General features: G+C 44.1%; 1 protein-coding gene across 2 annotated transcripts in view; it reads left to right on the top strand.

Moving 5' to 3' along the window:
- CA10 (carbonic anhydrase 10) overlaps positions 1–23,990 on the top strand; it is a 488,258-nt gene that overhangs the window by 67,903 nt on the left and 396,365 nt on the right. For both annotated transcript variants that reach the window (XM_066263991.1, XM_066263990.1), the window contains exon 3: positions 558–632. In XM_066263991.1, the coding sequence (XP_066120088.1) occupies positions 558–632 (75 nt within the window). The remainder of the gene's footprint in view (positions 1–557; positions 633–23,990) is intronic.

Below are 23,990 nucleotides of genomic sequence, written 5' to 3'. Positions count from 1 at the left end.
CTCCCTATGATGTCAAAAGCTCTCACCAGGATTATTTATAGTCTTGTTTTAATTTTCCTGGGGCCTGGGGAAAGCTGGCTGATGGCACTCTTCCCTCTTCTCGGTCAGTCCTCCCAGCCAACTCCCTGCCTCACCATTGCTAAGAGTTTGCGCCTGGATCTTTCTCAGTTCCAGCGGGTGTGTGAGTGTGTGCGCGCAAGTGCGTGTTTGATGTGTCTGCATCTAGGGCGTGAGTGAGGAAAAGAGGTGAGTCAGAGGTAGAGACAAATGACAGGGGAATTCAAATACGCTTAAAAACATAAATACGGTCTAGTTCTCTTTGGTAGAAATTTCGGTAGAAATTTCCTCAGTGCTTTTCATAAAACTCTATGACAATATATTTACAGGATAATAATCTACTTGAACAAAAGGAGGGAGCATGTTGCTATTGAACTTTTTAGGAGGACTTTGGGGTAGAAAACGGTTATTTTATGTATATGTATGCTTCTTGCTTAGATAAGCAGGACACAGAACTTCTCTGCTATTATCTTATTCTCTCTTTCTTGTTTTGACTTTAGCTCAACAGAATTCACCAAAAATCCATGAAGGCTGGTGGGCATACAAGGAGGTGGTCCAGGGAAGCTTTGTTCCAGGTAAAACACATTTATTCTTATTTTTAAGAGAAGAATTTGAATGAAATGGTTTGTTTGTTTTTTATTTTGTTTTTTTCAGAATTTTGCATTGGCTCCATGGCATGGAGTGTATTATTAAAAGCAGCATAGTTTGATTGTATGTGGGATAAATACTCCATCAAGAGAAGGTTTATTGAGTGAGTGGCAGTTTAACCAAGAGCATATTTTTCCATCTGAGTCTATGTCACCAGGTCCTCCCACCTGCAGGTGGCGCTGTCAAGGAGAGGACGGTGGAGGATTGAGGGTTGAAGGTCTGTCTGCTGGAATGTGGTTAAGTGAGAAAGAGCTATTTTTAAACATTAATGAAACAGGAAGTCATGGAGGTGAGGCTTGCTGGGATGCACACTGTCACTGATGTCACTTAAGTAGCATCCATGATCGGGACTTAATAGAACGGGACAAGCACCAGCTAAAATTAATAGGCAAAGAAGAGCTTTCCATAGGCAGGGAGAGAACTGAAGACAAGTTGGAGCCAGAAACATACCATGCATTTGGTTTAGAAGCAAGGTGGAGGGTCCTTGTCTTTTCCCACTACTCTTGTCCTAGTCGTGGTCCTCGTCCTTCTGCTGTGTTAATTGAGACTTCAGTGGGGAGAGAAGCAAGGGAAAGAGCTGGGCTGCTGAAGAGAAGGATGCAAAGGAAGGCAGGTGAGATATGTGGGGCCAATGTGGGGCCCTCGCTCATGCACTGAGAACAGAGGACCCCGAGTGTCAGTTGATATCTTTGTAATTGGTAGAAAGAGCAGCGCCCCACATTACCTGGTACATATTGACGGCGATGTCTTGTTCTCCTGTTCTTCTGTGGAGCTCATTACATTAGCTGTGCAGACCTAAGCAAGTTACCAAACTCCTCTGAGCATCCCTTTTCGCACTTGTGTTGTGTGACAATATACGTGCTCTTGGCACTTTCCAGTGGAAGGAAAGCAAGCATGCTGAGGGAGAGTGGTTGACTCGAGAAAAGGCAGCTGGCTGCCAAAGAGCCTTGTGAACTGATATTCACTTCATAAATTCACTACAGTACATTTACCTCTTAACTCAGTGGGACAGAAGCTGGACTTGATTAATTCACCCGGAAATGATCAGGTTTCTAATAACCTTATAGCCACTTAATTGACACAAGCTATATTCATATGGCATGTATGGATACATGATATTTTATATTTACAACTGGGAACGTCCCTTTCCAATATATACTATATACACACATATACAGATATATATATATATATATATATATATATATATATATATATTTTTTTTTTTTCCTGAGTCATGTGCTTCTTAGAGTCAAAGTATCCTGGAAATTACATTTATAATTATACTTTTGTGCTTTGGGATTATGGTGTTATAGCAACAAAGAACATTCTTCCAGGTTATAATAAGTCTTGCTAAACTAAACTAGTCTTATTATAACATCCTTTGTAGTGATTAAAATGCTCATGGATATTACTGGATAAGCACAACAGAATTTTTTTTTTTCTGACCCACAATTTTTTTTTTATGATTTCCCTTCTGTTGATACATTTGTTTCCACGTACTCAAGGTTACCTTTTGAGTTTGTTGTGGCTTCTAAAATAACCACAGGAAAGAAATTTCATTTTTCCTTTAGCCGTTGATTTAAGAGTTGAATTTTCCCTCATTTCCAGTTTTAAACGAGCTAATACGTATAAAGCCCACTCTATGGGACGCAGAAGATGTGGAATTCTGCGCATGGACCCTGGGGTCAGACCCTGGGTTTAGTCCAGGTTTCTATGGCTTCCTGCTGGTGCACCTGTCAGCACATTGCCCACCCACTCTCAGCCCCTGAGCCTTTATCTGTTAAATGAACATAAGGACCAAATCAGCTTCATGAGGTTTTTGTGACAATGAACTTACACAGTGCAGGTAAAGTGCTAATGGTAATGTCTGGTGTATGGTGTGCATCAGTGCATGTCCGTTTCCTTGGTATCACCAGCATTTTTTTTTTATCAGTTACACCTAACTGGATATTTGTTACTTCTCTGCTTGAGCAAAGGCAGAGAGCTGAAATTTGGACAATATAATATGCAAATGAGGGGGCTTAATAAATGTTCCTTGAATTCCTCTACACTGTGGCCAGTTGAGAACTGATTTTATCATCCTCCGAATTTACCATTCCTGATGACCTTTGGCTTCCTGGTAAAGAAGACTGGTATCTGATTATTTCACTTCCCAAACTTTGGAAACTTCACCTCTGTTGAAAAAAAAAAATAAGGATAAGAGTCATGAGAATTTTGAATTAAGCAATTGGACCTGAGGCTCTAATATCTAATGGACTCCGAATGACCCCCTTTATCTGAACTGGTGCTTTAGGGAAAACAATGGACCCTTTATTTCTTATTACTGACATGAGCTTGAGAGGGTGTTTTACTTTGCCACTGGGATTTTCTTTCAGGTTATGGATGTGTGAAAGAGGAGAGAACTTGGTATGACTAGACGACTTGGACAAGTTTGATTGTCCCATACATTCTCTTTTCAAGAGTATGTAGAAGTAATAATGGTCAGTTGGAATAACAGTGCTGAATCTGTGACTTCAACCACGCTTGTGGTGGATAGAGTATATGATTTCTGTAGCAACAGCAACCACAAGGCGGATTTAGCACAAGAATAGCCAACTTTGGTCAACTCAATAGCATTTATGGATTACTCAGCTGATGCTGAGCACCTTGCAAGGGGCTATAAATAGGTAAGTGATACATGGTTCTTACTCAAGGGTTAACTCGCCATCTGAGCAGGAAGATAAGTGATAAGCCCAGGACTCAGTATAACAAGGGCTCTAATGGGGTTGGTAGAACATGCAAAAGCCATAAAGTTTTGGGATTTTGCCTGCTTGTTGTTCAATAGACTTCATCATTTACCCACTTAAATCCAAACTTTCATCCAACCCCACCCATAGCCACAGTCTGCCTTGGGGGCCGAGCCCCGATTCTGTTTGACTGTCCACTTTCCCCATAGCCGGGTGCTCAGGGGAGGAGCTCCTCTTCGACCCCAGAAAGGTGATTCTGCTATTAAGCTACAACAATCACGGTGATTCCAGCCTCTTGCTTGACAGTGACTGATTCAGACATCACAATGGCTAGTTTTATGTGTCCCCGTGGCTAGTCCACAGTACCCAGATATTTTCTCGAACATTATCCTAGATGTTTCTGCAAAGATAGTCTTTATATGAGATTAATATTTACGTCAGTAGACTTTGAATAAAACATTCCCTTTCATACTGTTGGTGGGCCTCTCCCAATCAGTTGAAGGCCTTACAAGAAAAAGACTGAGGTCTCCGAAGGAAGAGGGCGTAATGCTCCCAGAAGCCTTTGGCTCTCAAGCTGCAACATCAATACTTGTCTGTGTCTCTGGCCTGCCAGCTTGCGCTGCAAATTCCAAATTTGTCCATTTCCACAATCACACAAGCCAGTTCCTTAAAATAAATCTCTCTCTGCGCGCGCGCGCGCGCGCGCGCGCGCACACACACACACACACACACACCCCATGCATGCATTCTACAGGTCCTGTTTTTCTGGAGAGCCCTGACTAATATAGTGACACAGACACAAACATATGGCAAACAGCCGACCCACCTGTTGTGAGGGAAACCCCGCTGGACAAGCTAGGGAGCAGAAGCCACACTGCAGACAGCAGAACAGAAACCGGAAGGAGCCTGCATCTCTGTGGCCCATTGAGCATTGAATGAACCACGGAATCGCCGCGGCATTGATTTTCTTAAGTGAGAAAATAAACCTCTTACGGTCGGAGCCACTTTGCATCAGGCTTTCTGTCACTTGCCGCCCAGTAGTTTTCTCAGCACACGGCGGAAGGAAGGAAGCGGGAACTGGATCCTGACAACGTTCGGGATTGTTCCCAGTGAAGAAGGAGGAGGAGAGAGAGGGTGGGGAATAGCGGCGTCGACAGCGCCGGCAAAGAAGGTTGAAACTGCACTGCAGGCTTGGAGGACGGAAGGAAGGTCTGTGTGTCGCCCGGGCAGGCAGGGCACACAGTGCCGCCTAATGAATGAGAGGGCCAGCAAGGTCCTTAGAAGCCAGGCCATGAAATGCTTCCAGAGCTCAGACGCGGTCCCTTTAATAATAGAGGAACTGGAAAACACTCCTCCACTATGGAGAGTCACAATCAAATGTGTGTTTTAAAAAGCCAGCTGTGGATACAGTAACGGGGGTATACTCTATTTCAGTGAGGGTATCAGAGGCACAAAGATCCATGAGGTGTTTTCTTTTTTCTTTTCTTTTCTTTTTTTTTATCATCCAGGCAACAGATGGTAAGCACCTACTAAGACTGTGAAAATAAAATGAAAAAAAAAATTGGATTAATCATGGGGCTTGTTTAGTAACATTTGAAGTGTATCTTTCTCACACACACATTAACACATTTATGATTTAGTGTAAATATATACACATGTGTAACACATTTCAGAAAAAAATTGTGCCAAATACTGCCTGTTCACATTTTATTTATCCAAAACAGTAGAGAAGTTGGGTGTTCTCTCTAGAGGAGGCACCGGGCTAGGAGCTGGGATTTCAAAAAGAGACGGCCTTGAACTCCTTGGAGCCTACGGCCTAGTGGGAGAGACAGTCCCTGGAAGTACCAGCAGCCTCTCACCCCCAGCACCTGCTCCACGTGGCAGTGTTGGTCTGTTTGGGAATAGCCTTCTCCCTTTCCAGACTGGGACATCAGAATCTGGGGCTGGTTTCCCTTGTTAAGCTTTGAATCATGACACTCAAAGTATATATTTTCCCAATGTTTATGAAACCCTAGAGCAGGACGCTCCCGGGTTCCTCCATGTCAAGGATCGCTCCGGGTCACTAATCCCGAGTTCTTCAGCTCTCTCACCCAGAGGTCTCTTTTGAGTGCCTGCTCTCACCATGGCCAGACGTGGTCCTGGCCAGATGTGATCCTTGGTGGGTCAAGACACAAGGAAGTTCCACTGTGGCCTCAAGGAGCTCAGTGCCGTGGAAGAGAGACAGGTAGATGTCTATCATCTTACAGTGTTTCCCAGATTGCCACGAGGGTGTTTGGAGCTACAGAGTCAGAAAGCACGGGGCTTCCCAGCAGAGGCAATGCCTACACCAAGTCCCCAGTACCATGTATGTATATGATTCTGCTGGGGACAAAGGTGTTTCAGAGAGGGGAGCAAGGTGGCAAGAGGCGTGGAGGCTGGGAAGAGAGAGAGTCCCTGCAGTAAGATGAGATCAAGGGACTAAGGACTGAAGAAGGCAGCTGGCACTCCATCATGGAAGGCCACACCAGCGCGAGTTTGGATTCACCATGGGGCAGCGGGGCTCCACGGGAGGGATTGCACCTGATGAAGAGTTCAGGATGAGGCATGAAGGAGATGCAAGCTAAGATAAGACTGGGGTCTCTGGGGAGGGTCAAGCTTCTAGGGACAGGAACTTTGTCTCATTCTACCCCCTACCCCAGCAGCAGGTCATTGGGGTTGAATATTTGCTAAATGAACTTGGATCAAACAGAGGAATCCTTGCCCTTGAGACCAGGTATAAATCATCATCACCATCACCACCATCACCATCACCACCACCATCACCACCACCATCACCATCACCATCACCACCACCATCACTATCACCACCACCATCACCACCACCATCACCACCACCACCACCAGCACCACCACCATCACCACCACCACCACCATCACCATCACCACCACCATCACTATCACCACCACCATCACCACCACCACCACCAGCACTACCACCATCATCACCAGCACCACCACCATCACCACCACCATCACCATCACCACCACCATCACCATCACCACCACCATCACCACCACCATCACCACCACCACCACCAGCACTACCACCATCACCACCAGCACCACCACCATCACCACCACCATCACCATCACCACCACCATCACCATCACCAGCACCACCACCATCACCATTACCATCACCATCACCACCACCATCACCATCACCACCACCATCACCACCACCATCACCACCACAATCACCACCACCATCACCATCACCACCACCATCACCATCACCACCACCATCACCACCACCACCACCAGCATTACCACCATCACCACCACCAGCACTACCACCATCACCACCAGCACCACCACCATCACCACCACCATCACCATCACCACCACCATCACCATCACCAGCACCACCACCATCACCATCACCACCACCATCACCATCACCACCACCATCACCACCACCACCACCAGCACTACCACCATCACCACCAGCACCACCACCATCACCACCACCATCACCATCACCACCACCATCACCACCACCATCACCATCACCACCACCATCACCATCACCACCACCATCACCACCACCATCACCACCACAATCACCACCACCAGCACCACCACCATCACCACCACCATCACCATCACCATCACTACCACCATCATCATCAAAATAAGCACATCACTACAAACTGCAATATGTTCTTTTAAGGATTTTGAGAAGTACAGCAAGAATAACAGTTCAGAGATCAGGGAGGACCTTTCTGCAGAAGCTGCGACCGGAAGTTCCGGAAGGACAGGGCCAGTGAAGAGTGGACCTTAGGGGCTGTTCCAGGCAGCGCAGCGAGCCGCAGTAAAGGCCCAGAGGCATGCATGGGCACAGCAGGAATAAGACAGAGCAGACTGCACTGTGCCCGAAGTGTAGGGTGGCAGAGGCAAGGTGGTTTGAGTTGGAGGTGGCCAGGGGCCAGATCACACCTAGTGTGCCACGCTGACAGTGTCTGCGTGGAGAGCCCGGGAAGAACAGGAGGACAGTAAACAGGTAAGGCAATGCATGCTTCCTTGAAGATCTGGTACACACCACGGGGTCATGAAACTGAGTCTCTAACCGTCTGAATGACCAAGAGGAGCTCATAGCTTCATTTCTGAACAGGATGGGAGTAGAAGGGTGTTTTGACTTACTGCACCCTCTGGAGCAGGCTTCCCCAAACTACGGCCCGTGGGCCACATGCGGCCCCCTGAGGCCATTTATCCGGCCCTCCACCACACTTCCAGAAGGGGCACCTCTTTCATTGGTGGTCAGTGAGAGGAGCACTGTATGTGGCAGCCCTCCAATGGTCTGAGGGACAGTGAACTGGTCCCCTGTGTAAAAAGTTTGGGGACCCCTGCTCTGGAGTGTTCTTTAAAGTTGAGGAGAAATGGTTCGCCCAGGCCTGTCAACTCTTTCAATGTGCAGTTTCCAACCCTTCCTCTTTGGGTAATTTTAAAACCTTAAGATTGTTAGACAATGAGGATAATTACACCTGTTGGCAGCCACCTGTGTTTTTGCCCTGATGCCTTATTACCTGTGTGGTTCAAATGGCCAGTTTTCTGTGCCTAAGGAAGGCTCTTATTGGACACTGGTAAGACAAACAGGAACTCTCTTCCCCCCAGGCCATCCTCCTAGGAAGCAGGCTGGCTGGTCGGGCTGCTAGCTTGGCCAGCCTGGGGTCACGCATGCCTTTCATTCCTCCATTTAGTAAAGGGTGCCTATTAGTTAGAAAACAAAACAATTACTTTTCTGTTGCTGTGTAACAAATGAACCACACATTTAACAGCTAAAAGCAACACACATTGACTGCCTCACACAGTTTCCTGGGGCCAGGGAGTCCAAGTATGGCTTAGCCGGGTCTTCTGCCCAGGGTCTCATCATGCTGCAAAAGGGGTCAGTCCAGCTGGCTTCTGCCTGGGGGCCGAGCTTTGGCAGGTCCTTAACGGAACCCAGCTCTTTCCAGTGATAGGACAGAGGCCCTAGACTCATGAAGGTTGTCCCTTCTCCACCAGATTCCTTCTTGAGGGTCAATAGGAGAGTGTCTTGCTTCTAACCTTTCCCTTCCCTCCTGGGAAGGTCTTGACTCTCTTTTTCAAGTTAGGCTTACGCAGGAGAATCTTCCTTTGATCAAGTCAAAGTCACCTTCGAGGACCTCATTTACATCTCCAGAATTTCTTCACCTTTTGGCATAAAATGTAACCTAATCACAGGGAAGACATTTCAACATTTCCTGAACCGTGCCCCCTGCTGGGACGGGGCTATTGACCAGGGTGCGCACACCACTGTGACATCTGAGTAAGAAGTAGGCATTGCTGTAGCTTAACATGCACACGTGGAGAACTGGGAAATAATATTCTCTGGGTCGGATATTGCTTTTGTTGCCTTGAGAAGCAGAGCTAGCTTCCCCCACCGTGCCTCAGATTCCCCAGCCCGTGTCCCCAGACTCACAGCAGGTGTAAAGGGTGAGGGAGAGGGAGGGACTTACAAGACTCCCAGGTTTCTGGCTCGGGTGGCCCCGTGTCCCTCGTGGAGATGGAGATGTAAGAAAGAAGCAGAGGGGTGGGAGGGACAAGGCATATAGAGACTCCTGTGGACAGCCCCGCCCAGATGCCACCCAAATCACTCTTCTAACCGTCTCCCTCCTGCCCCCTCTCCCTGGCTCCCTCACCCTCTGCTCCCAGATGGGGCTTCTCATGCCTCTCCCTGCTCAGGCACATGCCCCTGTGTTCAGTGCCCTTGTGTTCAGTGCCCTTGTCTTTGGGCCTCTGCCTCTGGCTCTGGGTTTGCTTTCTGCCTTGCTCCCGACTTCCTACTCCACCTTCGACCAACAGGTTCTGCCAACCCTGGTGTCAAGTGTAGCTCAGGACACAGGCTTTGTCCCCTCAGGTCTTCACTGCGTGGTCACCCTAACTCCCATTCACTCTCCCTTTGAAGGGTAGAGGATCCCATAGGCCCTAAGCTTACCTGCCCTCCTGCACCCTTCAATATCCCCCAGCTGAGTGCTATAGGAAGTCATTGTATTCGTTTCCTATGGTTGCTGTATAAATTACCACCAGCAGGGGCTCCAGATGACACAAATTCATTGTCTTATACCTATAGATATATAAATTTATATGTCTATAATTTCTTTTTTTTTTTTTTTTGTATTTTTCCAAAGTGAGAAGCAGGGGTGAGGGGAGGGGGGAGAAGCAGACAGACAGACTCCTGCATGCGCCCTACTAGGATCCACCTGGCATGCTCACCAGGGAGTGATGCTCTGCCCATCTGGGGCGTTGCTCCGCTGCAATCAGAGCCATTCTAGCACCTGAGGCAGAGGCCATGGAGCCATCCTCAGCACCTGGGCCAACTTTGCTCCAATGGAGCCTTGGCTGCAGGAAGGGAAGAGAGAGACAGAGAGGAAGGGGAGGAGGAAGGGTGGCAAAGCAGATGGGCGCTTCTTCTGTGTGCTCTGGCCAGGAATTGAACCTGAAATTTCCACGAGCTGGGCTGACGCTCTACCGCTGAGCCAACCAGCGGGGCCTCTATAATTCTTGATGTTCTCAAATCAAGCCCCTCCAGATGCCCCACTTTATGACATCAATTTCTTTGCCACAAAAGTGTTCGCAAACTTTTTGTTGAGCATTGCATTTCATTGTAATTTCTCTAACGGAAGAAACTTGCATTTTACAGAGCCCTGTGGCACATTGTTTGATCCAGGGAATAACCCTCTGGTAATAGAGGCTGTCAGTTCTTCCTGTGTAGGGTATTGTTTTATCAGTTATATTTTCTCAAGCAGGGAGTCGGCAGGGGAGCACACCAGTCCTCTGTTTCTGGACTTTGCTTTCGACATCACTAATCTTTTTTGTTTGGCTCATGGAAGCAGCAAGAATATTGTCACATGTTCAATGGTTTGACTGTCCCATGAAATCTGAGGCAAGTCCCTTATTATCCCAGTGTCTTGATTTTCTCCATCAAAAAAGAATCAAGATGTTGAATGACATGGTTTTCTTTTTTAATTTTTCTTAAGTGAGAAGTGAGGAGGCAGACAGACAGACTCCCACATGCGCCCTAACTGGGATCTACCCGTCAAACCCACTAGGGGGGTGATCCTCTGCCCATTTGGAACCGTTGCTCCATTGATCAGCAACCAAGCTATTTAAGCTCCTGAAGTGAGGCCATGGAGACATCCTCAGTGCCTGGGGCCAACTTGCTCTAACTGAACCATGACTGCAAGAGGCAAGAGAGAGAGAGAGAGAGAGAAAGAGAGAAAGAGAGAGAGACAGATGGGAGAAGGGAAGTAGATGGCCACTTCTCCTGTGTGCCCTGATGGAGAATTGAACCTGGGACATCCACACACTGGACTGATTCTCTACTACTGAGTCAACCAGCCAGGGCCAACAATATGGTTCTCAAAACCCATTCTGGCCCCAGTATTCTCTGAAAGTTTGTAAAATGTGTCATATCATTTGGGAGATACCTTTAGCAGTATTAAGAAATAGAATATTGATTTTATTTGCAGGATAATTTTATTGTGTCTGGAAATGGAGTCAGTGATGTAAGTCTGTCTCTCTTGATTTCTGGTCTCTTATCTCAAAGAGAAAATAAATAGAACTTAATGGGAGATAGTCTTCTCAGTAGAAGGGGGTGATGTTACACTGACTCACCACCCTCAGCTGTACATGTCTTAGTTATATTATTTCCCAGAAATTGGCATGGATAGAAATAGAAATTTACTCCAAGCCTGATAAGGTGCCAGACACACTACTAGACTGTGGGGATGCAAATAGGAATAAATTCAATCTCCTGGTTTTAAGGAGTGCATAAGCAAGTTTAAAGACAGACGTGCAAATCGGGATTACAATATAGCCTGGTCAGGGATGTGAGGCTGGAGTACGGAGGCAGGAGAAAGCCACTAGCACTGCCTTTGAGATCAGAGAAGGCTTTGCAGATGACAGCTTCTCTTGAGACAGGCCTTGAGAGATATGAAAATCTATTCCAGGCGGACAAGATGGAAAAGGACCTACCTGGTGTATCAAACACAGGGGAATCTGACCTACTACTGAATAACAGATTGTAAACCTCTTGTAAGCGGTGAAACTCCTATTCATCATCTCATCTACGACAGTGTCTACCATGACCAGACACTAAAGCTGTACAGTGGAGAATGCGCTGGAGTCGGATGATCATGCTTACTTGTTCCACCCTATCGATTACTGTATGTTGTTGGCAAATCATCTACCTTCTCAGAGCCTCTGTGTACTCATTTGTATAATAAGAACAGTAAAACCTATGTCGGAAGTATTTTTGTAGGAATAAAATTATATACTAGACCTGCATGTGCTTTATAGACTCTGAAAATACACAATGCTATTGTTGTTACCATGATTTTGCATTAGGCTATTTAAGGTTGCAAGGAAGAGACCTGCTCAGTTATACTACTACTCTGAGTTCCTAATTCCTCCTTCTAATCCAAGGAGGCCCTGTAAACCTTTAAAAATATGTTAACAATAGCACATTGTACACAAAGATACAACTTGAGCACAAGTACACATAAAACCTCAGATACTTCACTGTTTGGGTCAGGTTGCACCCATCCAATAGGGAGCACTCCTGTTGTGTAATGTTGACAGAAAGCTCCAAAAGTCTAAATTCAGGGCCAGTTCTGAAGAACTGACACATAGCCTTATTCAAACTCATAAGAGATTTACTAGAAGAAACATATGTACAGTGGCAAAGCAGCTACTCCCAGTGGTGGTGGTGGGCTAGGAAAAATCTACCCCCCAAGACAGAGTCTTCTTTTAAAGAGAGTTAATGACACAAGGGGGGTTAATAGCACAACCATATGGTGGGTAGTCATATAGACCACCAGAAAGAACAATGCAAGTTAAGAGATGACATCAAGCAGTTATTATACTTTATACATTTATTAACCTCCCTCTTGGGACATGATGTCTGTCATTGGGTGGCATTCTGACTTTCCACCCAGTCAGCCAAGCATATGGTCAAGGAGAGTCACAGAGTGCAGCCCTTCCCAGATGCCTTTGTGAGTTCCCCTACAGATGGGCTTTCGCACCAAACCTGCTCAGAGGTGCATGGCTCTCCTGGTCCAATCAATACAGGGGGTTCTAGCTAGTCAACCACTTGGGGAACACCTCTGGACCTATTCTGTCAGAGATGTACCAAGGGAGGCTCATTGGCAGTGGTCTACGGGTGCCCGCAGTAAGGAACACATCGTAGAGAATTTAATGACAATAGTGAAACCCACCGAATGCTGGATCTGCTTTTTATTATCCCCATGAGCTAGATATTCTAAAAATGCCAGTGATGGAATAACTGCTCCCTGAAAGAAATATTTGGTTGGTCTGAGCTCTAAACAATTCCCGTGGTTGCTGTTGTGTTATAATAATATAACGTGTAATCTTTAAATGAACACATTTTTGTTACTTATCCTTTAATAAGCACTGTGTTCTACAAAGAAGTTAATTGGGGCGGAGGATTCTCAGTTCAATTAGCTTCTAACACACAGGGACTCGTCTACATGTGTTTGTTCCCAGAGGATGTTCCTAATGGTCCAGAATTGGTGGAGTTCACTGTCTCCAATCCCTACAGTCCTACAGATTCCTGAATTTAGACAGTTGATTCAACATCAATAATGATAGCGCTGCGATTGTAAACACAAAGCAACAAAACTTGAATTACTTCAATTATGTCATTCTGCTTGACTATTTGGAGTGCTTATTTGTACTTAAAATTTAAAACACCATCCTTTTTGGCTCTATCCTTCCACCTCCCACACTCCCCCCCTTCCCCAACATCTGTCAGTCTGCTCTCTGTGGATGAGTCTGTCTCTATGGGGAAGTAGGGGAGTGTTGGGCAGATAACAGATGTTATACTCATTTTGTTAAAGATGGCGCTGCCCACGTGGAAGCCCATCGCCCAGGTGATGGTATTGGTTGCCCTTCTTGCTTGGGATGGGCATGATTATATTAATGTGTGTTGGGGGTGGGCTATGGGCAGGCAGGATCCTTGTATCTGGAGGCTTGGTTTTGGGATTAAGCCGTTCCCACCCTTTTTGATGTGGGGTGGTGCACTCTCATGAGGAATCCCATTATGCCTCAGATAAGTAACTTTGTATCAGAGACTTCCTTGTCTGTATATTGGATTAAAGGTTTTGATTTCTACACTATAAAGTGGAGCAGACTAGGAGTTTGCTCTCTCTTGGTTCCTGAGATTAGTATTAGAGAGGAGAGCAGAGAAAGGCCACATGGAGGCCAGGAGAAGCAGCCAAGATGGTGGAATGTTGAAAGGGAAGCCAGTTTGTGCAGAGTTTGTGCAGAGAGGAAATGGGGAACAGAGGTGAATAAGGCTGGTGAAGTTAGAAACCTTTGATTCTAGGAAACTCGGATAAGTCAGTGGCTTTGGGAGCCCTGAATGGAAAGGGAAGTGTTTTCCCACTGTGTGTATTTCTTGCCCACCAGGTGCAAGCTAGGATTAAAGCTAATGGCCCACCAGTTCTTGGCTCTATTGTTTCATTACTGTCTGTCCAAATCTAATGCGAACCTGCATGGGCCAGGCGGCTCTGATGGTGGCCATGGCTACTGGCTTTACAGGGAGAGTATGGGGAGATAAATGGTGATGGACAAAGCTTTGACCCCCGGGTGATGGACACACAATACGGTGTACAGAAATGTGCTATAAAATTGGGGACCTGAAACCTGAAACCTGTATATGTAATTATGTTAACCAGTGACACCCTAATAGGTTCAATTAAAAACAACAACAACAACAACAACAAAAAAAAAAACATGAAACCTGACACAGAACGTGAACTTTAAGGTGTAATATTTTTGTTTAGTTAAGGGCAATTTTCAACTCATACCTGAGAGATTTTATTGAATCTGAAAAATGCCTTTATCATGGAAATTTTTAAATTGAGGTTTGTTTTCAAATGAAAGAAAAATGGTTGTTACTGACTGTTGTGTAGCTATTATTGAAAATAATTGGGGTTTTTTTAGAGCGGGGGTGTAAAGCCAGTATCCACAGCCACCATCACAGACGTCTGACCCATGCAGGTTTGCATTGGATTTGGACAGACGGTAATGAAACAACGGAGCCAAGAACTGGTGGGCCATTAGCTTTAATCCTAGCTTGCACCCGGCAGGCAAGTAAAAACACACACTGGGCTCCAAAACCCACTCATTCAGTGCTCACAAAGCTACTGACTTATCCGAGTTTCCTAGAATCAAAGGTTTCTAGCTCACCAGTCTCATTCATCTCTGTTCCCCATCTCCTTTCTTCTCCCTGCACAAACTCTGCATAAACTGTCTTCTCACTCAACACTGCCATCTTGGCTGCTTCTCCTGGCCTCCTCCACGTGGCATTTCTCTGCTCTCCTCTCTGCTCTCTGCTCTAATGCTAATCTCAGGAACCGAGAGCAAGCTCCCGTTCTGCCCCTATTTTATAGTGTAGAAATCCAAACCTTTAATCCAATATACAAAATAGGGAAGTCTCTAATACAAAGTCACTTATCTGGGGCATGATGGGATTGTACCACCCCACATCAAAAAGGGTGGGAAAGGCTTAGTTCCAAAACCAAGCCCCAGGCTACAAGGATTCTGCCTGCCCACAGCCTGCCCCCAACACACATTAATATCACCTGGGCAACGGCCTCCACGTGGGCAGCGCCATCTTTAACAAAGTGAGCATAATACATTTTATCTGCCCAACAATAAGCATAATATATTTTATCTTCCCAACAGGGGGTATTAAAAATGTGATCAAATGCTTTAGGTGTGCCACTGTATATCCAGCCTTAGGTGTAGTGACTACAATCACTGCAAACCCATTCAAGGGCTGGGGACCCGGAAGGAGGGTTCATGGCTGCCCTCTGGCTGGGAGTCACGTGGTTTCTTTGAGAGATGCTGACTGGATTAACACCTGTGGCCTTGGCCTCCTTATCTCCTGGCTTCCTAGCTAGCTTAGAATTCATTCTTTCCTCCTTTCAGCAGAGCCACTCATTTGAAACACATGCCTTGTTTACCTTCACAGGCCACCAATAGGGCTTTATTGGGAAGCAGCTTGGCGAGCCACTAGGAGGTACCTTGCCCGGGTAAATACTGCTCAGCGAGTTGTTGTGTGATAATAGGATGTTTACAGAAGAGCAGGCAGGGTGCATAGCCCTCAGGCAATGCGTTTTTCATCGGGTGGAAGGGTGGAAGATAATCAAAAGGCAGCAAGACTATAACCTCCAACCAAGAATTCAAATTCTTATACTTGCAAAAAGATGACAAGGTGCCCGTGGACTTGGTTACGGAATGTAACGCTCTATAACATTTCCCAAAGGACAGACTAGATAGCAAAAGCTCTATGCAGCAAGTATCAGCATGGGATGCTTTTAACTTTGAAGATTTGGCAATAAGAGAAAGCCAGTTCCCTTCCTTCTACCCCAGACTGGGCTGCAGGGTCCCAGTGTGATGATGAGGATGGGAAGGCTGGCCTCCTTGCTCCCCACCTCAACCCACTCCATGCTACCTTATGACTGGACCGCACGACAGTTGAGATGTTTTTCTTTGCATTTCTACTCCAAATTGCCCTTCCACCTGTCCTCTCCCCTTACAGAACAGGATTGGGTCACTCCGATCGCCAATGGTTCTCCTCTTAAGACACGTCCTTTCCCTTTCTGGAAGAGTGCACATTTCTAGGTCAAACGTTTCTAGGTATTAGGGCTCCTTGGCAGCCTCGTGTGCCTACTCTCCCTGACGTCACCTCCATGGTTGGTGTCCCAGAGCCTCTTCCGTTGCCTGCTCAACTGTTCTCTCAGCCTCCTTTATAGAGACAACTCCAGCCCGGGTTTTAGCTTTTCCCGGTTACGTCCTTACTTTCCAAACTTTTGCATAGCTCAGTCTTTCCCCAGCTTTTGAGCACTGGAGAGTCACAGGGTGTAGTTAATATCAGTGATAAACCCTATTATGCCTTAGTTTGGGATATCTGCCTTACTCCCTGGAGATCTGACTGCTTTTTCTCTCCAGAGTGATCTTTCTAACGCTGTAGCAATTGCCCAGAATCATGCCTCATTTTAGAGTGCTTTAATATTTAGATGATGCCTTTCTTGCATTGATTTTTTTTTCCTGTGAAAATATTACCCTGGTTAATCAGGAAAAAAATGATACAGTCATCTCATCAGTATGAAAATATAGAAGTAACATGTCACAATATTATTATACATTATATATTATATCATTCTGCAATAGATCAGTATCACAATATGCTTATCCTTCCTGATGTTTAATTATGCCTTTGTTATGGCCGCTCTTTTTTCTCTCACATTCTATTCTACTGCGGACTGATAGCTCTCTAAAATTATTACTCAGTCATCACTCACCTCCTGTGTTGTTTCTCCTCTTTCTCATATATTGTGTGATGGTCTTGAATTCCCTTTTTGGGCCCTGGCCAGTAGCTCAGTCGATAGAACATCAGCCCTACATATGGATATCCCAGGTTCAATACCCTGTCAGGGGACACAGGAGAAATAACCATCTGCTTTTGCTCCCCTACCGCCCCCCCTTCTCTCCCTCTTTTCCTCTTGTAGACAGTGGCTTGATTGGTTAGAATGTGGCCCCAAGCACTAAGGATAGCTCAGTTGGTCCCAGTGGGTCAATTTCAGGCACTAAAAATAGCTCTATATTTAAACATCATCCCCAGATGAGGATTGTTGGGTGGATCCTGGCTAGGGTGTCTGTGGGAGTCTATCTCCCCTCCTCTCACTTAAAATAATAATAATAATAATAATAATAATAATTTATTTTGTGATTTTCTGAACTCCAGATTTCAGTTTTGCTTTTTTGGGTTTCTTTTTACAGAAAGGATGGGGATGATTTATTTCTCCCTGTGTCTTTTTTTTTTTTTTTTTTTTTTTGGTAAGTTCTAGATTTCCTTTACTTATCCTCCATGTTTCTACTTTGGACTTCAGTAGTGTCAATTTATACAGGACTTCTATTAACTTATAAAATAGGCAAGCATAGTTTAATTTCTAAAAAAACTATTTTTGTTTTTTGGTTTATCTTTTCTTTTTTATGAATGTTTCTTGTTATAGAGATGCATTTTCTTCCCAAATCCCGACAAGGATACTAACTAGATTTTTAAAAGTTTTTTTTGTCTTCTATATCAGTGGTCCCCAACCTTTTTTGGGCCACAGACCGGTTTAATGTCAGAAAATATTTTCACGGACCGGCCTTTAGGGTGGGACGGATAAATGTATCACGTGACCGAGACAAGCATCAAGAGTGAGTCTTAGACGAACATAACAGAGGGAATCTGGTCATTTTTTAAAAATAAAACATCTTTCATACTTAAATATAAATAAAACGGAAATAATGTAAGTTATTTATTCTTTCTCTGTGGACCGGTACCAAATGGCCCACGGACCAGTACCGGTCTGCGGCCCAGGGGTTGGGGACCACTGTTCTATATTATCTCTCTTTATTAATCTTGGTTCTTCTCTTTTATGCTGTTGATTTCCTTCATGTCTGGTTATCCTTGGCTGTCTGTTCATGAGATTTTTTGTTGTTGTTATTTGTTTTTTAATTGAATTTATTGGGGTGACACTGATTAACAAAATTATACGAGTTTCAGGTGCACAACTCTACAACATGTCTCTGTGCACTGTATTGTGTGCTTACCATCCAAGTCAAATCTCTGTCCATCACTATTTATCTCCCCTGTAGCTGTTTTAAACAAAGATTCGGTCACTGAGTAGCATTGTTAACTGGTGTGGTTTCCTCAGCAGTTACACTCATGACTTTCTATGATAAGTCTCTTCCTTGAATGAGAGAGTTAAAAATGGAGTATGGAGATGGGCCATCTTCTCGTCAAGGTGTACGAATGGAAGATGAAGGGCAAGCTGGTCAATCTCAGTCCCCAAAGGAAGGACGTCTTTATTTAGGTAGTGTTATATGTGGTTGTATTACCCTCCTCTGCAGAATTGCCCGTTTTATTTTTAATGTTCACATCAGCCTGTGATTCAGAAGCTACCCGACGTTTGGCCAGCTCTCTCTGGCCCCAGGTACATACTAAGAGTGACCCCCCCCTCACATACACACAGATATATAGTTGAGTTCTACTTCAGTGGGGGACCTTCTCATGGCTTCAGCGTGGGAGCAAATACCATATCCACCGTTGGCATAAATATGCAAAGCAGGAGAAGGAAAACAGCTCAGCGCTTCTATAGGCTAACCTCTAACCATTACTCCATGTTTGACTTGTTTCTCTTTCTTATACTTTTGCCTGCAGGTTTGACCTTTCTCTAGGGAGCTAGTGAAGAGTTAGGAATGAAGACTGTTGCCGCTGTAAAAAACTTATTCTCTCTCCTAGTTATTTATTCATTCTCTTTTTAAACCTGATCCCCTCTGCTTGATATCTTCTGAAAACTCCTCAAAAATTCCTGGCAATTCTTTCCTTCCTCCCTTCTTCCCTCCCTCCCTCCCTCTCTCCTTCCCTTCCTTTCTTCCCCCCCCTTTTTTTTCTTAGGGTCAAAAAATACAATTTGATCCAGGCATTGAAGAGGGACTGGGTTTAGAGTGGTGAACAAACATGGCCTTACCCTCTCAAAGCTTACAGTCTAATGGAGAAGGCACATATCAACCAGATAAACACACAATTAAAATTTGTGTTTACAGAGAATAGTATGGTCCCCAAAGGAAAGAAGGGCAGGATGGCCTTAATGGTCAAAATGTCATTTGAAGGGAGCTCTGAAGAGTAAGTTGAATTTGGCCGGCAGACCAGCAAGGTAAGAAGATTTCAACAAGATGGAACGTGAACTTCGGAAGCTGTTGAGGTAGGAAAGGGCTTGGAATGTTAGAGGGTGGTAGAGAAATCCGGGGGGGGGGGGGCTTCAGGTGCTGAGCATTGTGAGAAAAAGAGCGGAAGGAAGGGACCTGGTAAGTAAGGAATTGAGGTGACATCTTTATTTAGTAGTATGCCGTTAGAACTAATAACCAGAGGAGTTGCATGCGTGATCCATATTTTCTCCCAGTGATCATTTTGGCTTTTGTGCAGAGAATAGGCTAGGAAAGGGGCATGGGTGGACTTAGGGAGAATAGTCAGAAAGCTATTACAGAGGCAGTTCTTTCTAACTCTTGCTTCTTGAAATCAATCTATTGCTTAAACCTATAGCTTTGAACTGATTAACAAATTCCCTCTGCTACCATTTTATTATATTCCTTTTCTGCTACCATGTGAATTTCAGACCTTCAGAACATTAGGATAAACTCCCAAGTCACTTTTACTGTTCCCCTACGCCAACCATGTTTCCCATTGCAACCAGAGTAATCAAAACAGCCGCATCTTGTATCTACTAGAGAAGAAAACCTTCATGCCCTCATATTCCTTACAGAGTAATGCCTGCACTCCTCTCCCAATATCCAGAACCACCTGTAACTTGGCCTCAACTTCCAAGCTCTTTAGTCACAATTCCCAGGGTACGGCTCCTGCTGTCAGCCTGGACTAAGTGCTAACTCCCTGCGTCTGTCCTCGGCTTTGCCAGCTCCGCGGTTTTGTCATGCCTCTCAGCACATTTAGAATCCCTTTCTACTCTACCCTCACTCCCAAAGGTTTCTATTCCGCTTATTGGACTCTGACCCATCTCACATAACCCAGCATTAGAGACCTTCTTGATTTTCAGCTGGAATTGAGCAATTTATCTTCTGAACATTTTTTTTTAAGTGAGAGGAGGGGAGATAGACAGACTCCTGCATGTGTCCCGACCGGGATCCACCCAGCGACCCCAGTCTGTGGCTATTTTTAATGCCTGAGGCACAGGCTTCACAGAACCATCCTCAGCTCCCAGGGCCAACATGCCCGAATCAATGGAGCCATGACTGCAGGAGTGAAAAAGAGTGAAAGAAGAGGGAGGAAGAGGGGAGCGGGAGCAGATGGTTGCTTCTCTTGTGTACCCTGACTGGGAATCAAATCCAGGTCAATGCTCTACCACTAAGTCAACTGGCCAGGGCCTCTTCTGAACTCTTAAGCTTTTTTTATACTCTTTACAATAGTCATCACATTCAGAATGGTAAAGGAATTTGTGTGTGCCAACTATCAACTCCTAGAAGGCAAGTCACATGAATCTTTCTACCCTGCTCTAATACCTACGCTGTGCTTGGCTAACAGCTGCTGCTTAAAGTATTTACATGTTCCTTAAACAGATGTAGGCTCGCCCTCTTAGCTGTGTTTTCCTGTCTGATTATTAGTGCCTGCAGAGCACTGCCCTTTTTCTTGATTTCCAGTGGAATGATTCTGCTTCCTAAATGCATTGATATTATCGAGTGATGTGTGACATCTGTTGCCCCAAAATACATAAAAATCAAAAATATTAAGTGGTTTGACTCCCCAGGTAAGTTATTTGCACATAAGATGAACTCTAGACATTTTTTTCAGCAGTTTGGCTTTGAGCAAAGTGCCTTTCAGATGCTCTAGGAAAAGAAATAAAAATTTTAAAAACGTGTTATTTGGGGGATGGGGAAGGGGGTGTAGGTTTATGGATGGGAATCAAGTCCAAAAGACATATTTATTTTCATTTAAATAAGAACATATGTGCCCTGACCAGTTGGCTCAGCAGTAGAGTATTGGCCTGGCATGTGGAAGTCTCAGGTTTGATTTCTGGCCAGGGCACACAGGAGAAGCAACCATCTGCTTCTCCACCCTTCCCCCTTTTCTCTTTCTCTCTCTCTCTTCTCCTCTTGCAGCCATGGCTCAAATGAGCAAGTTGGCCCTAGGAACTGAGGATTGCTCCAAGTCCTCATTTCAGGTGCTAAAATAGCTCAGTTGCTGAACAACAGAGCAGCGACCCCAGATGGGCAGAACATCAGCTCCAGATGGAGCTTGCTGGGTGGATCCCGGTCAGGGCACATGCCAGTCTGTCTCTCCACCTCCTTGCCTCTCATTTGATTTTCTTTTACTAATGTAATTTTTTTTTACCATGAAACATTATTTTACCAGAAATTTATTTTTAAGTTGGAGAAAGTGAGTTATTTTATAATACTTATAAACTAAGGTATTTAAGGTTTTTTGATAAGGAAAATCCAATATATTGTTTTAAATTTATACCTTTAGTGATAAAAGCAAGATATTAAAGCAAATATATAGTATGATTCAGTTTTTTTGTGTTCTCTCATAACTATGTAAGAAAAACCCTGGAGAAAAGAAAACAGCAAAATGAAAATAGTGTTTATCTCTGGGTCATAGGGATGTTTTCTCTTTTATACATTTCCGTATTTTCTAATTTTTAAAATAATTAACAGATATTACTTTTATGTTAAAACTTTATTAAAAAACAGCTTTTTTTTTCTAAAAGAAGAATTGGAAAAAGAGGCAGGGACACTGAGAGTTTTTATAGATCCTATATGAAATTTAGGAATTGTAAAAACATCCATCTTTAAAATGTTTTATTGAGGTATCATCTATGTAAAGTTCTCCAATTTTAAATTTATAATGCTGTGTATTTTGACAGATGTATACAGTCCTGTAACTAACATCACAGTCATGATATGAAAGATTTTTATCATCTGAAGAAGTTCCCTTGTGCCCCTTTATAGTTAATTGATCAATTCCTCTTCCCCTTGGTCCCTGGCAAACACCCACCAGTCCACTTTCTAGCAATATAATTTTACATTTTCTAGAACTATAGACTATATATCTGTAGTCTTTTGTGCACAGTGTCTTTCCTTTATTATAAGTCTTGTCTATGTTGTTGATTGTATCAGAACTTCATTCCTTTATATTGCTGAATAATTATTTGTTCTGTACATACACCACATTCATAATCGGACATTTGAGCTGTTTTCTGATTACGCCTATTTGGGATAAAGCTGGCATGAACATTTATGTAGAAGTTCATACATGAACATAGGTTTTCATATGCTGTGACTTAATTTTCATGTAATTCAAATGACTTTGTAATTTCTCTGTTATTTATTTATATTTTTTATCCATTGGTTGTTTGAGTTTCAAATACTTTGGGGTTTCCCCAGGTACATTTCTATTATTGATTTCTTGTTCATTTCTGTTGTGATCAGAAATATAGCTCTGTATATTTCCAAATGTCTTTTTTTTTAACTTGTTTTATGTCTCACAATATGGTTTACTTGGAAAACAGTCCACATGCATTCTGTTATTGTTTGGTGAAGTTTTTTATAAATGTCATTTTGGTCCCATTCAGTTTTTAATATATTAACTGATTTTCTCATTAATTGTTATATTAATTATTGAAAAAAGAATAATTGAATCTTCAGTTATATATGTGGATTTCTGTGTTTCTTCTTTTAGTCCTTTCAGTTTTTCTTTGTGTGTGTTGACACCCTCTTCTTAGCATGTAACAAACTTACAACAGTGTACGTTCATTTCTCTTCTGGTTTTGTACTATTGATATCATGCATTTTTTCATACATATATTCTAGGCTTGATATAACATTGTTATTGGCCCTGGCCGGTTGGCTCAGCGGTAGAGCGTCGGCCTAGCGTGCGGAGGACCCGGGTTCGATTCCCGGCCAGGGCACATAGGAGAAGCGCCCATTTGCTTCTCCACCCCTCCGCCGCGCTTTCCTCTCTGTCTCTCTCTTCCCCTCCCGCAGCCAAGGCTCCATTGGAGCAAAGATGGCCTGGGCGCTGGGGATGGCTCTGTGGCCTCTGCCTCAGGCGCTAGAGTGGCTCTGGTCGCAATATGGCGACGCCCAGGATGGGCAGAGCATCGCCCCCTGGGGGGCAGAGCACCGCCCCTGGTGGGCGTGCCGGGTGGATCCCGGTCGGGCGCATGTGGGAGTCTGTCTGTCTCTCCCTGTTTCCAGCTTCAGAAAAATGAGAAAAAAAATAAAATAAAATAACATTGTTATTTTTGCTGTGAAATGTTTCTTTTCAAGAGATTAAAAATGAGAAAAAAATTTTTCCTATTTAACCTTCCTGATGTTCTTTATTCCTTTGTGTAGATCTGCATTTCTATCCACTATCATTTTTCCTTGCATCAAAGAACTTCCTTTGATATTTCTTTTAGTGCATATCTCCTGGCAATAAATACATCCATATTTTGTCTTTCTAAAAAGTAACCTTTATTTATAGCATGCAATTTACCAGGTAACACCTTCGAGTTTGCAGGTTTATTTGTTTATATTTTCCTTTTCGTATTTGATGCTGCTCTACTGACTTTTGGCTTGCATAGTTTTAAATAAATTCACTGTTGTTCTTGCCTTTGTTTTTCTGTATATAACGTATCTTTTTATCATCTGGTTGCTTTTAAGATGTTTCTCTTTATCACTAGTCGTCATCATACAGTTATGATGCTTCTTATCCTTGTTCTCTTTGGTCAACTGCTCATGGTTCATTAAGCTTCTTGGATTTGTAGGTCTTCATAAAATTTGAGAAGTTTTTGGCCATATTTCTTCATATTTTTCACCACCACTTTTCACCTCCATAACTCCTTCTGGGATTCAAGTTACTTGTGTTTCAGAGTGCTTGCTATTATTTCACAAGTCTTTAAGGTTCTGTTCAACTTCTTAAGATTC

This window comes from Saccopteryx bilineata, chromosome 2 (assembly GCF_036850765.1).
Source record: "Saccopteryx bilineata isolate mSacBil1 chromosome 2, mSacBil1_pri_phased_curated, whole genome shotgun sequence".
In the NCBI taxonomy this organism is placed as follows: Eukaryota; Metazoa; Chordata; class Mammalia; order Chiroptera; family Emballonuridae; genus Saccopteryx; species Saccopteryx bilineata.
Note: the sequence above shows the minus strand (reverse complement) of the source record. Positions and strands in the feature narration are given on the sequence as shown.